This window comes from Dermacentor silvarum, chromosome 8 (assembly GCF_013339745.2).
Source record: "Dermacentor silvarum isolate Dsil-2018 chromosome 8, BIME_Dsil_1.4, whole genome shotgun sequence".
Lineage (NCBI taxonomy): Eukaryota > Metazoa > Arthropoda > Arachnida > Ixodida > Ixodidae > Dermacentor > Dermacentor silvarum.
In genome coordinates, this window is record NC_051161.1 from 113,386,307 (window position 1) to 113,399,059 (window position 12,753).

The following is a 12,753-nucleotide window of genomic DNA, read 5'->3' on the forward strand; positions in this document are numbered from 1 at the left end:
AAGTAGCACATTAGTGGGGTGCCCAATTGTGAGAGATTTACATTTAACTACATTTACATTAGTACTTGGGCTACAGCGCTTGTCCTCTTTTACCGAGCCAGTGACCATGAAACACCACACCCTGTAAACAATGGTTTCTATATGCTTTATTGAATAAAAAAGTGGCACATTAGTGGGGTGCCCAATTTTGAGAGATTTAGATGAACTACATTTACACATTTACATTAGTACTTGGGCTACAGTGCTTGTCGTAGTCGATTGTTACTTTGTCATGCCAACAAATTAACATCTTTGGTGCAGTAACATACTGCAAGGTCAGAAGACAGGCAGGCTTTGCCTGTGCCCAACTGTGACAGATTTACATTCACTTGTCCTTGTCGATTGTTACTTTGTTATGCTTGTCACAAATTAACATCTTTGGTGCAGTAACATACTTGCCCAACTGACAGATTTACATTCACTTGTCCTTGTCGATTGTTACTTTGTCATGCTTGTTGCAAATAAATTACATCTTTGGTGCAGTAACATACTGCAAGGTCATAACGCAGGCAGGATTTGCCTGTGCCTAACTGTGATGGATTTACATTAACTGTAGTGCACCATAAAAATGCAATGGGCTGGTCAGTTCGCAATTTTCATTGTACTAGGGCTACAGCACTTGTCCTCGTCCATCATTATTTTGTCATACATATGCTTCACACTAACCCTTGCACTGTTTAAGGGGGGAGGTGGGTATTTGAAAAATTTTTATTCTTTGAGATATGGTGCTGAAAACTTGTACGTACATATATGTAATATGTGCTCATTTCAAATATAGGATTCTTTGCGGTATGATGCTGAAAGTTTTCAGCATCATATCTTAAAGAAATTTTTTCAAAGATCCACCTCCCCTGTAATGTACTACCAGCATGCTTGTCACAAATTAAAATATTTAAAATATTGAAAACAAAGTGAAATATCACAGCAGTTTACATTCCACTGTTTGCTATTTGCCGTGTGCTCACGAGGAGCTCTTCTGAGTGTCCGCATCGTCTTCGGTAGCTCGCATGAAGCTCTGCTCATGTCGCATAAAGGAAGCGAGGGAATCCGAGGTCGGCTCCTGCAAGACAGAAGGGGGCAGAAATCAACACTGGAAAAAGGAGCACTGCACGAAACCCCCGACAATATCCCAAGATACAATGCGACGGCATGAACAGACACTGATGCGCTAAAGCCCAATTATAGTTCAACCACAATATAACGAACTTCAATATATAATTAAATTCGATATATATAGTTTATACTTTCTTGCCAATAGAATGCCAGATATTTCGAACCTAGATACTATAATGAAGTGTTTTTATATGCGATTTATGGTGAAAGTAAAGTACCAATTAATAGTAAAACCTCATTAATTTGATCCCCATTATCTCAGAAAATTAGATAATTCAGAGTTGTCCTCTGGCCCCGGCAGGCGTATGCATTATTTAATGCAATCAAACTCTCATTAATTCTTACGTATTTGGACGCACATCGATTAATTCGGACAACTCTCTCAGCTTGGCGAGCGCTGCATAAGTACAACGCAAGAGAGCAAGAAGGGTGCTAGCATCCAACTGGAACGAAGAGGCAGATTCCGCATCACCACAGTCATCCAACGGGAATCGTCAACTTCAAAACTGCGTAGTCGCCATCTATGACCACGTCGACAGCGGCTGCGGTATCATCTGCAGTTGTTGCGGCAAATGGTAGTTTTGTTGCGACTTGGTGCAAAGCTGTCGAGGACAAAGAGCACCAGCTACGTATTGTGATGGACAGACGATCTGTTGGCGACCAGCTGTCGAAAAAATAATCGGGATGTGCGCGCCGTGGCCGCACTGCAAAGGAGGTAGCGAGGCCATCAGCGCTGCAAGAGCCAATCAATCACAAGATGAAAATTGCAGCTTCCGCACTGCTTTTGAGCAACACAAACGACATTAGCTCATTCATTCAGTTTTAACTTATATTTAAGTTAAATATAAGTGCGTTGGCGTAGTAAGCATTTCTTTACTGTTTTCTTGACACCCTCGAAAAATCGACAATCGGTTAATTCGGACATTTTTTTCGGTCCTGTGAAATCCGAATTAACCAAGTTTTACTGTATAAAGAAGCTTAACTGCCTCCACAAAGGAGTACTGAAACAATAAATTGAAACTTTCGCGGACGCAGATGATCTAATTGTTGAATTACAAGCGACTGCTTGCGAACGCATGTCTCATATCGCACGCCGCGTGACCTCGTGCGAGCGCCAAAGGAAAGCAGTGCCATGTGCTTATATAAAGTCAAAGCGCGATAAGGTCCTATCGCACCCTGTATGCTTTGGGTGTGAGTGAAGGTATGCGAGGGTGCGATGTACGAGCAGGGGGACGAAGAGGGGGGAGCCGGCTCGTGGGAACACAATCAAGCGCGCGCATGGGAGGTTGGAACGCGTCTCCTTTTCTAGTGCAGCCGTGGCTGCGCATGGCTGTCAGCGTGTCTCAGCGCATACGCAGTCTACGCGTTCAACATTTTAGAGAATCTGCTGCGTTTGCAAAAAGTGGGCGTGGCATCATGTGCACTGTCTTCCCACACGTTTAGTAATGGAGGTTGTGTAATCTCGAGTTTCAGAAACACGTTGAAATGAGAGTCAGACGAAGCATTCGCTTGCCAAATGCCAGCGCTTTTCACGATAGGCGCCATCCTTGTGCAGCCAACCCTGTCAGCTGCGGAGGCAGAGTGGACGCGAAAGCATGGCTGGATTCCCTTCGTACCACCTTTGTGAAGATATCGCGCGCATGGCATGAAACTTCTTTCGTCGCACTCTCAAATTAAAAAAAAACATTGTTTTATTTCTCCTGCAGATTTGTTTTGCGATTGCTCTGAATAGTTGGGAAAATTTTGCGGCCCCTTCCGTGTGTAAAGATCAAATTTCAATATGTCTAATGAAATTTTGATATAGTGAACAAAACTGTCGATATTACAGACTTCGTTATATCGAGGTTTAACTGTATGTGTAGTTTGATTTCCTGAAGTGTGCGACAAAATACATGGGTGTCTATTTTTTTGTGTTTGAATGCATAACACGGAATTTTGTTATAAAAAGTGGAAAAACAGTCCATGTTTATTAAAAGTTTGATGGCACATATCATGGTGCACATCTCAAAGGCCGTGCCATCCTCGGAATTCATTCCAAGTCAGCAAGCCTTGCAAGCTCACCGGCTACAATTCGTAACCAATATGTGCCATGAAGTAACTAATTAAAAAGTAAGCAATGTCTGTCTCCGAGTCATCCAGCTCAAGGACCACAATACTGTTCCCTGCCGCAGGCGATTTTCTAAAATTCTGTTTAGTTTAAAATAAAATGCTCGGTATGAACAAGTGCCGGTGCAAAGTTTCCATCTGGTACGTCAGCGAACTTTCAGGAACTGACAAAGCGATGCAACTTACCGCCTCCTCTTCCAGGCATACTGACAAAGATGGTGAAGCAGCACTGAAATTCCCATCAACCAACGTTGGCTGCCTTGTATTGACGATAAGACTTTCTTCAATTTCGCCATGAGCTGGCCACTGCAAGCACAAAAGACACCCGCATTCAGAGCTGCCCTTTTGCTAGTACTACACCACTATTGCCGACATGTTTTTATTGAAGACATTTTTTTTATGACACTTAAATGGGCTAGCATTTGAACAGCCCTGAAACACTTTTTGAACATAATAAGAAAACATTGCCTATCTGTAGAAGAGGCTCTTGTGAACACGCGAGTCAAATATTATTGCACTGCACACCGCAGAAAATTTACAATCTTGTATCAAGAACAGCGAAAAATTGCCTGCTCTCGCCTCCGCAATGTCGTCCTGCAGCTTCATCGCAAGTAGCGATGCCCACCAACAGCTATTTGCTAGTTTTGTGATCTTCAGAATATTCTCCGAATCTCCGCAGTAGCAGTATTGGTAATTTTGAGTTAAACGAAAAAAATACAGATGTCTGTGATCTAAAAAAAGACTGAAAAACCATTTCAACTTTGCACTGATGGTCTACACGCGACGGTTGCGCGCAGCTGCGTCTGCTTAACGTGGCCTCCGAGATAGCGGCAGCATGCAGAGTAGCATGGTCTACCATGGCCGCCGAGGGGTGTCGGGATGACAGCTCTCGCTGCTGAGATGCTTAAGTTTTCTGTGGGGCTTCGCGCCCTAGGCTTCTCGCCTGTGTGGCTTCCAGCGCTAATGGAGATGAGATAGTTGTTCATCGGTGCGACAACTAGTCGCACCGATGCTTTGCTTCATCCTTCATCCGATGCTTCATCCTTGAAGAAGTCATACTTCAAGGATGAAAATTTTTAGGGCAGGAGATTCGCGAGGTAATGTCATTTATTAGTGAGGCCATTCTATGATGACAAGTGCTTCAGGGCCTCTTTCAGAGATTTTTTACCTTTGTCAACAAACAGTAAAGAGAATGAACCCAGCATGTTGCTGTCGCCTAAGATGTAACGGTAGATTTTGTTTTTAAACTACTACAAGCAATGCTACAGTTAGCAGGACCGGAGAGCCACAATCAACAAAAAGTGCATGCGCTAAACAAGAGAGGCATGTGCTGGCCGTACACAGTTTTATGTGCATTCTTGCCCAGTTACAGAAATAGGATACTTACTGAAATAAAACATAACCAACGAAATTTTAGATTTACTTCATGATATCTGGTAACACAGTTATGGTGCTCGATATACTGAAGAATCTTGTTAATTTGAACTCCATAGGGACCAGAATTTTATTTGAATAAAAGTTCAAACAAAGGAGAGCCCTTTAGATATAGTAGCACCTGATCAATTATGTGGTACAGCTCAATTATGATCAATTATGTGGAACACCGCCACTGAGCTTGCATTGAAAAAGTCTCCTCTATCAGTGCATTATGACATGCGCTGGCAGAAGTGTAGGCTCATGTTCACAAAATCCATGTGCGATAAGATCGCGCCTCGAGTGCCATTTGCTGTGGGTGCGAGGGAAAACGTACGAGGGTGAGCCGAGAAGGATGGTGCCTTGAGTGTGCCGTACTCCCACCCGCTCAATGTTGGAGATAAGGTGATAAAGCGGCTCCTTCCGGCTCCTTTTAAGCCAGACGAAAAAAAAAAAAAAGACACGTGACATTACGGTAGCTAGTGACGCATCGAACCTTCGCCTTTGGCTTGGGTTTGTCCAAAAAGCGGCGCATGAGATAGAGAATTTATTCGAAATAACTGTTGTGTGGTTTTTGGAGTTCGAATTCGCGGAAGTTTTTCTCTATTCACACACATAGGACTTGCCGCGACTACCAGAGCAGTTCGAATTATCCATGAATTAGAATTACTGTATCGATATTCATATGTGTGCAGTTGGCGAGTTCATCCGGTTCACTGTAGTACAGGTATCTTTTACAGGGTGAAGCAAACAAGCCCTTTATCAAAATTGTGTCCAGATCTGTTGATACCTGCTGGTGCTCCTCTGGCATTACTTGTAACTTTAACAGTATCGCTTATAATACTACATATTGACCCCAAAGCTCTTAGTAAAGATGATACAGTATAGACCACTTACAACGAAACCGTTTAAAGTGCAGGACCGGATATAACACGCGGTCTTTTCAGACTCCCGTTAATTTTCCCATAGCACTATGTACAGTGTAGACCACTTAGAACATAAGTCGAAGAAAACTGTAGTCGAAAGCACAGATGCAACATCAAGTCTATGCGCAAGCTTACTAAGCCAAAGACTGAGCCAATGAATACAATATGTTCCCAACAAAGAAGCATCACCAACCACACCTTGAGCACCACCGATCATCACCCCACAAGGACTGCTGTGACAATGCTGTTCACGACGACGAAAAGGACGCGGGCACTTTCTGGGCTTACCGGACCAACCGAGACATAGCCTCAGCTTGCTTGCGGTTTCAAATGACATTCCATCATCACCATAACATCGGTTATATTAACCGTAAGTAACTATTAACTGATTCTTGGCACTTGTTATTGGCCACCTTCTTCACCACCCACATTTATGAATGAACTGCAGGACACTATCAACATTGTATCTTCTCGTTTTCCTTCTCACCTTTTGTTTTTGATATGGGGATTTCAACTTCCTAAACATAATGTGGAACACCCTGCCATTATGTCTTTTACCAATGTTGCAACAGGCTGGCTTTCTTAATTTATTATCTTTTTTCTCACACAGTTAGTTACCCAGGCCACCAGGATTTCAAATAATGTAGCTAACACCCTCAACTTGGTACTTAACACACATGCTGACCTTGCATCTCATACCATATACTTAACAGGAATTAGTGACCACCTCGCTCAATTTTATAATTACCGCTCCTTTCTCTAAAAAGTCCGAACACCGAAAAACCATACGTGACTATCGGAAAGCTAACTTCTTAGCAATAAATAATGAGCTGCTTCATTTCTATGAAGATTTTGTTAAAAATTTAGATTAGGGATGTAGAAACACATCCCTAACCGCACGATCACTTCAAATGCGCTAGTGCCATGGTACTCTGGTCATCTAAAGCGCTTATCCAAACGGAAAAAGCGCTTCTATCACTTGGCAAAATCATCCCCTTCTGATGCACACTGGGCAGCTTGTAAAACTGGGCAGCTTGTAAAACCGCTTCAGATATCTATATAGCAGTTCTAAAAACTGCTGAAGACAACTACTTGTCTAATAAACTACATGAAATAATAAAAACAAATCTTAAAAAGTTTTGGCACAGAATAAACCCAACAACTAACAATGCAACAACTATTTCATTAGAAGATTCTTTTGGAAATGCTGTTTCCGAGAACATATGCGCGACCATTTTTAATGATTCATTTACAAGTCAATTTTCGAAAACTGGCAATATTGATCTTCCTATCGCATACCAGTACGAATACTTACGAAAGCATCCTGTGGTTGTTGAGGTCTCTGGAATTAACAATACATAGTTTACCATATCATTCATCACCTGGCTGTGACTGCATTAACAGTAAATTCATTAAAAGCATTAGCCTCTTTAGTTCCACAATACTGACTAAAAATTTTGCAATAATCCCTGAACTTGTATGGGCTTCTAAAGGAATGGAAAATTTGGAAGGTGGTTCCAATCTTTAAATCTGGCCCCGGAAACTCACTTTCTTAATTATCGACCCATATCCCTCACAAGTAGTAATTGTAAATTGTTAGAGCATGTAGTTTTCACGAATCTGGCCAGGTTTCTAGAGTAACTCATTTTACTACCGCACAGCATGGTTTTCGAAAATCATTCCTGTGAAACTCAATTAGTATCTTTCACTCATCAGCTGCATCGCATCCTGGATCGCTCGTCCTGCACTGAGTGTCTTCTTGGATTTTAGTAAAGCATTTGATAAAGTATTCCATAATCTACTACTTTTTAACTGAGCTTAAATTATTGACCACACCCAAATACAGTGTAGACTGCTTATAACGTAAGTCACCGGAGTCATGAATATCCGCACTATAAGCGGTACCGCACTATAACCAAAGCAACAATCTTCAAGGCCCGGACATATGCAAAACATGTGCACCGAGCCGCCACGCGTATGTGAAAGTCGAGGAAGGCGACTAGAATGCGTGCATTCAATTTACAGTCGAATCTCGTTAATTCGAACCAAATCACGGGGCGGCGCCTCCGACCGGCATTGCTCCGGCACTGCCATAGAGTAAAAGCTTAGGAGAGACCCCTCAATGTTGCACGCAAACACAACAGAAAAAGAAAAAAAAAAAAAATGCACCGGAAATTTTACGCTCTCTCAAATGGCAAGGTCGCCGATTCTGCGTTGCGCCGGAACATGCGTGTACATGCCGACGTCTCAGCCACGCTACCGTAGCCGCGCGTAGAAAATGGCAGTGAACCCTTCTTTCTCCTTTATGCTTCCTCTACTTTCTAGTCACGTGTTGACCTTACACGCTGCAGCTACGGCGCAGAGGGGAGCAGCGGTGCTGTCCCAGGCCGGCCAACAAAACTGCCCCACGCCGGCAAACGCTCGCTTCCCGATAACGGCAGAAAAGATGGCGCCAGGCCGGCTGGAGCACCGGCGGGTGCGCACGGTGACAGTCGAAAGTGAGGGAGCTACGAGGAAGGGTGAGGGGAGCCACTGAAGCGGCGGAGTTGCCGAGGCGAAATCCGCTTCCCTGCCGCCCTCCTCCCTCACATTCCACGGTTTCCGCGTGCGCCCTTTGCCGTGCCGTGCTGGCACTGCCCGCTCCCTGAAGTTTCGTTTACTGCCGTTATCGTGAAGCAAGCGTTGGCCGGCGTTGGCAGTTTCGTGGCTCTCGCTCGCTATGCACGCCGTGATATTTCACGACTCACTCAAGATTCTGGTTTCAGTCTCACTGGCTGTTCGTTTGCACCCACGTGCCCTTCTCCTCCACTTCCGTCTCTTTCTTCCTCGAGCACTCCTTGGGGTGCCCGTTTGAGGGGAGCGTTTGCCGTCCCCGCTGACTTCCGTACTCCCAGGCAGCCGCACTGTAACCGGTATTTCGTTTCCCGCAACTGCACTATAAGCGATACGTGTACACATGGAGTGCTATGGGAAAATTAACGGGAGTCTGAAAAGACCGCACTATATCCGGTCCTGCACTATAAGCGGTTACGTTATAAGTGGTCTATACTGTATACGCGTATCGCTTATAGTGCAGTTGCAGGACACGAAATACCGGTTACAGTGCGGCTGCCTGGAAGTTCGGCAGTCAATCTAGATGGCAAACGCTCCCCTCAAGCCACAAACACTGTAGTTACTCGAATCTAACGTGCACTTTTTTTTCTCAATGTATGCGTTAGAATCGAGTACGACCCTAAATCTGCATTACCATATAGCCGTCGGCATTTCAAAATGGCCGCCTCGCACATGCGTTGAGCCTAGCTACTAGCGAGCCTAGCTACCAGTAGCTTCCTCCATGTGCTACAGTACACGTGCTTAGGCAATAGTCTACCGTCTGCCTTCACGTTCTCTGCATCTGCTCTATCAGCATGAAGTACCGAGTTCATCATGATGCCGCATTTAAAAGGAAAGTGATCACATGTGCGGAGACGGACGGAAATCGGGTGGCATCACGGGCATTCGGAGAATCCGAAACTTGCGTTCGGGACTGGCGCAAACAGAAGAGGATTTTCGACAGCAAAGCAATGCGGAACGGTTTCAGTGGATTGAAGCACGACGTAATCTGTGACGATCCACTTCGGCGATACGATCGCCTTGGCCCCATCTTGAAAGCAATCTGCGATGGGGAAAGTCCGCCGCGCACCGTGGCTTGATAGGACGAAGGTCAATTCGCACTGCCGTGCTTAGTCACTCGAGCGTTTTGACAGTTCGTTTCCACAGTCAACGAGCGAGATGTGTTCATGCTTTGCATGTGCGCGCATGACACCAGGCTTGTTAATTTATTTAGTAAGCGAATAGGGAACCTAGAGCACAGTGACAGCAACGGCAGAAATGCGCCTGGAGTGTCCATTATCGCAATAAAATAGTTGTTTTGGTTATAGTGCGGATATTCGAGACTCCGGCGACTTACGTTATAAGCGGTCTACACTGTACAAGGTTAAAAGAAGTATGCTTGTATCACATGGTTAGCGCTTTACAATTAATGTATTAGTGTTAACATTTGCGCAACCTCCATGCATAAGCTTATAATTACTACAAAGTTTGTGTAATAGAGTCATCACCTTCTGCCTATTTTCATGGTCACAGCAGGATGAAGGCCTCTACCAGCGACCTCCAAATACCCCTATCTTGCAGTAGCCAATTCCAACTTATGCCTGCAAATTTCCTAATTTCATTGAACGACCCAATTCCTTCAGCGTCCTCCACTGCACTTCACTGGCCTTGGCACCCATTATGTAACTAATAGACGCCAGGTTATCCACTATGAATTACATGACCTGCTCAGCTTCATTTCTTTCTCGTGATGTGAACTAGAATATCAGCTACTCCCTCTTTGCTCTAGTCCACACCGCTATCTTCCCGTCTCTCAACGTTACGTCTAACATTTTTTGTTCGAGGGCTCATTGTGCAGTCCTTAACTTCGAGTTTCTTAAACTCCAAGTTTCTGCCCCATGTGTTATGTTATTACCTGTATAATGCAATAACTTGTACACTTTTCAAAATAGCAGTCAGCTGCCAGTCATCAGGTGTAACTAAGTTATATAAGTTCGTCTTTGTGGTGTGGGCCATGAATTGGCTCCCAGGCACATCAAGAGCCAACAGAATCCATCTCACATGTGCGGTTGTGGTGCTCCCCTTGATGCTCGTTTCTGTGCACTCCATGACGGTGCTCAGGCGGTGCGGAACATGCAGCAGTGGCCTGGAAATCGGACTAGGCTTCCGAGACAAAGACGATCTTGCGAAGTGCTTCTCCAGCGTCGATTTAGATTCGACAGGAATTGCGGCAGGTGGTGAAGAGGCGACATTGTGTTCAGCTGACGCCGTGGATACTGTGAAAGCAGAAAAAAAAGCAGCAGCAAATGAGAGAAGTACCATGAGCATCTGTCACCGCAATGGCTCTTACTAGAAACTGTCGCACTGCACTTGCGATTTCCAGAGCAAATTTCCAGAGCATTCCTGGTGGATATTATCTGGTCAGTAAGCACTTACAGAGTGGAAGAAAGTTGGGCCATAATAGCGCGGTTATGAGTGCCAGCTCGTGCGGTGCGGATTGCGCCAGTGCAATGCATCGGTGTGGCTAATGGCACGAGAGATTTGCATGTGTTGCATCGCATGACACCGTAAATCTTGGATGCCATGGCTGATTGCACTTGGTGCCCACCTCTGTCATCAGATGGCACCCACAAAAAAAAAAGTGCAATAAGATACGCATATTCGTCCCGAGCGAAACAAAAACAAAAAGTCAGTTTTGCCACAAAGGTGGAGCATTGATGGTGATAGTAGACAACTACATAAAGTAAGGTTCGCAATTTTAATGGTGTCAGGCACGCTCAGGTAAACATGAACAGATCTCACTCCACGCCCAGGAACACTGCGTCGCAGCATGAGCGAACACTGTGCACTGCATCTCGGAAACACGAGATTAAGCGACCGCGAACACTAAAAGTGCGGGAACACAATGTGCATCACGGCACCGACTGCATCGGCTTGACCTTTGCACTTGCTGCAGATTACCTCCAAGATACGGAACGTGGTGCATGTATGGACGCGCGCGCCATGGGGATAGGGCAAATTATATAGTATTAGGGACGCTACGGCATGGTTACAATTTGATGTTTGCTCTACGGTTCTACCGATAGCGTTGGGATATTCCGTGCACTTGTTCAGAAGGATTTTTCAATATTAAAAAATTTGTACTACATACAATGTGCTCGCTCACTTGAGTGTCGATAGTTGATTGAAGAGCCGCTGTTTCAAGTGTGGCTGCACGAAAACTCAGAACGGCAGCACAACACCAGAGAGCACCGATAGTTCATGGAAGAGCCGGCATCGCCCATGCACCTCTTGTTAATTTCGACTCATCGGATAATTCAGCCAATTTTATTGGTCCCATCAGGGTTGAGTTAACAGAAGTCAACTGTATAAAGATGTTAAACCACTGTATTCATTCTGCGCCGTTTGAGGAAGTTTTCTGGGTGTATAGTATACTTTAGGCACAAGACACCCATCAATATGTGTAACAAAAGCACATCAAAATGACATTTACTGCTATTCCTCACTTGCTTAATACTAAGACTCTCTCGTTGTCTTTCCAACTTACTAAAATGTCCAACACAGTTGGTGTCTTGTGTGCTCACCTGTGCTTGCGGGAGAGTCCATCAGCGAGGATGGCGATTCCCTGTGCACATCGTAGCACTTGGCGAACTCCTCCCGTACGCGACGCCCATACTCTCTCATGTCTGGGCTTGTAAACTTTGGAACAGCCAGTGCTTGGCCACTGTAGGATGCACTGTTCCAGGGGCCTTCGTCGGCATCAGACTCTTCCAGTTCATCTTCTGTGGCCTCCTCGGGGTTTGGTTCCACACGCCTGCAATGAGGACACCACAGTGTTGACCGGGGCACCACTTTAAAGAGTTTGCACTGTAGTCGATTACAAGAATTCATGATAATCTTTTCAGACACTTCTGCTGTATCTGCTCTTCTACCCTACGACAAAAAAACCCGCTTCACTGCAGCTTGTACAGACAAAAGGCAGTATCCATGGTGCTTTGTCATATTGACAATGCTCGGGTGCTGTTTTGCTCATCGGTGGCAGTGAAGGATTGTTAAAATTAAGAAATTAAATTATGGGGTTTTACGTGCCAAAACCAGTTCTGGTTATGAGGCACGCCGTAGTGGGGGACTCCGGAAATTTAGACCACCTGGGGTTCTTTAACGTGCACTTAAATCTAAGTACACGGGTGTTTTCGCATTTCGCCCTCATCGAAATGCGGCCGCCGTGGCCGGGATTTGATCCCGCGACCTCGTGCTCAGCAGCCCAACACCATAGCCACCGAGCAACCACGGCGGGTGTTTGTGAAGGATTGTGACGACTTATGCTGCGTCACACTGTTTCTCATCGCAAGTGATTTCAACTGCACTAGAGGAATGCGGCCACTTAAGTCACAATTCTCTCTTGAAGTAAGTTGTTCGTTGGCAAGAAAATTATGCATATGTGGCCCACGTGCTGTGGGAATCGATGTATCCTAAGTTTTCACGATCCAGCAAAGCAAAATCTCGCATTACGACAGGAAACGCACAGCAGATTTTAGTGACGGACGAGTTCCTCAGCAACCAT

The 12,753-nt window shown here is 45.0% G+C and overlaps 1 protein-coding gene across 3 annotated transcripts in view; it reads right to left on the bottom strand.

The window, feature by feature from the left end:
- Window positions 1-60: 60 nt before the first annotated feature.
- Window positions 61-12,753, bottom strand: part of LOC119461625 (uncharacterized) — a 51,899-nt gene continuing 39,206 nt past the window's right edge. Inside the window, exons 13-16 of one of the 3 annotated variants that reach the window (XM_049671776.1) lie at window positions 11,774-12,003; window positions 10,251-10,465; window positions 3,445-3,564; window positions 61-1,099 (exon numbers count right to left, since the gene is read on the bottom strand). In XM_049671776.1, the coding sequence (XP_049527733.1) occupies window positions 1,001-1,099; window positions 3,445-3,564; window positions 10,251-10,465; window positions 11,774-12,003 (664 nt within the window). In that variant the 3' untranslated portion in view covers window positions 61-1,000. The remainder of the gene's footprint in view (window positions 1,100-3,444; window positions 3,565-10,250; window positions 10,466-11,773; window positions 12,004-12,753) is intronic. The other 2 variants (XM_037722987.2, XM_049671777.1) reach the window with 2 other exon arrangements.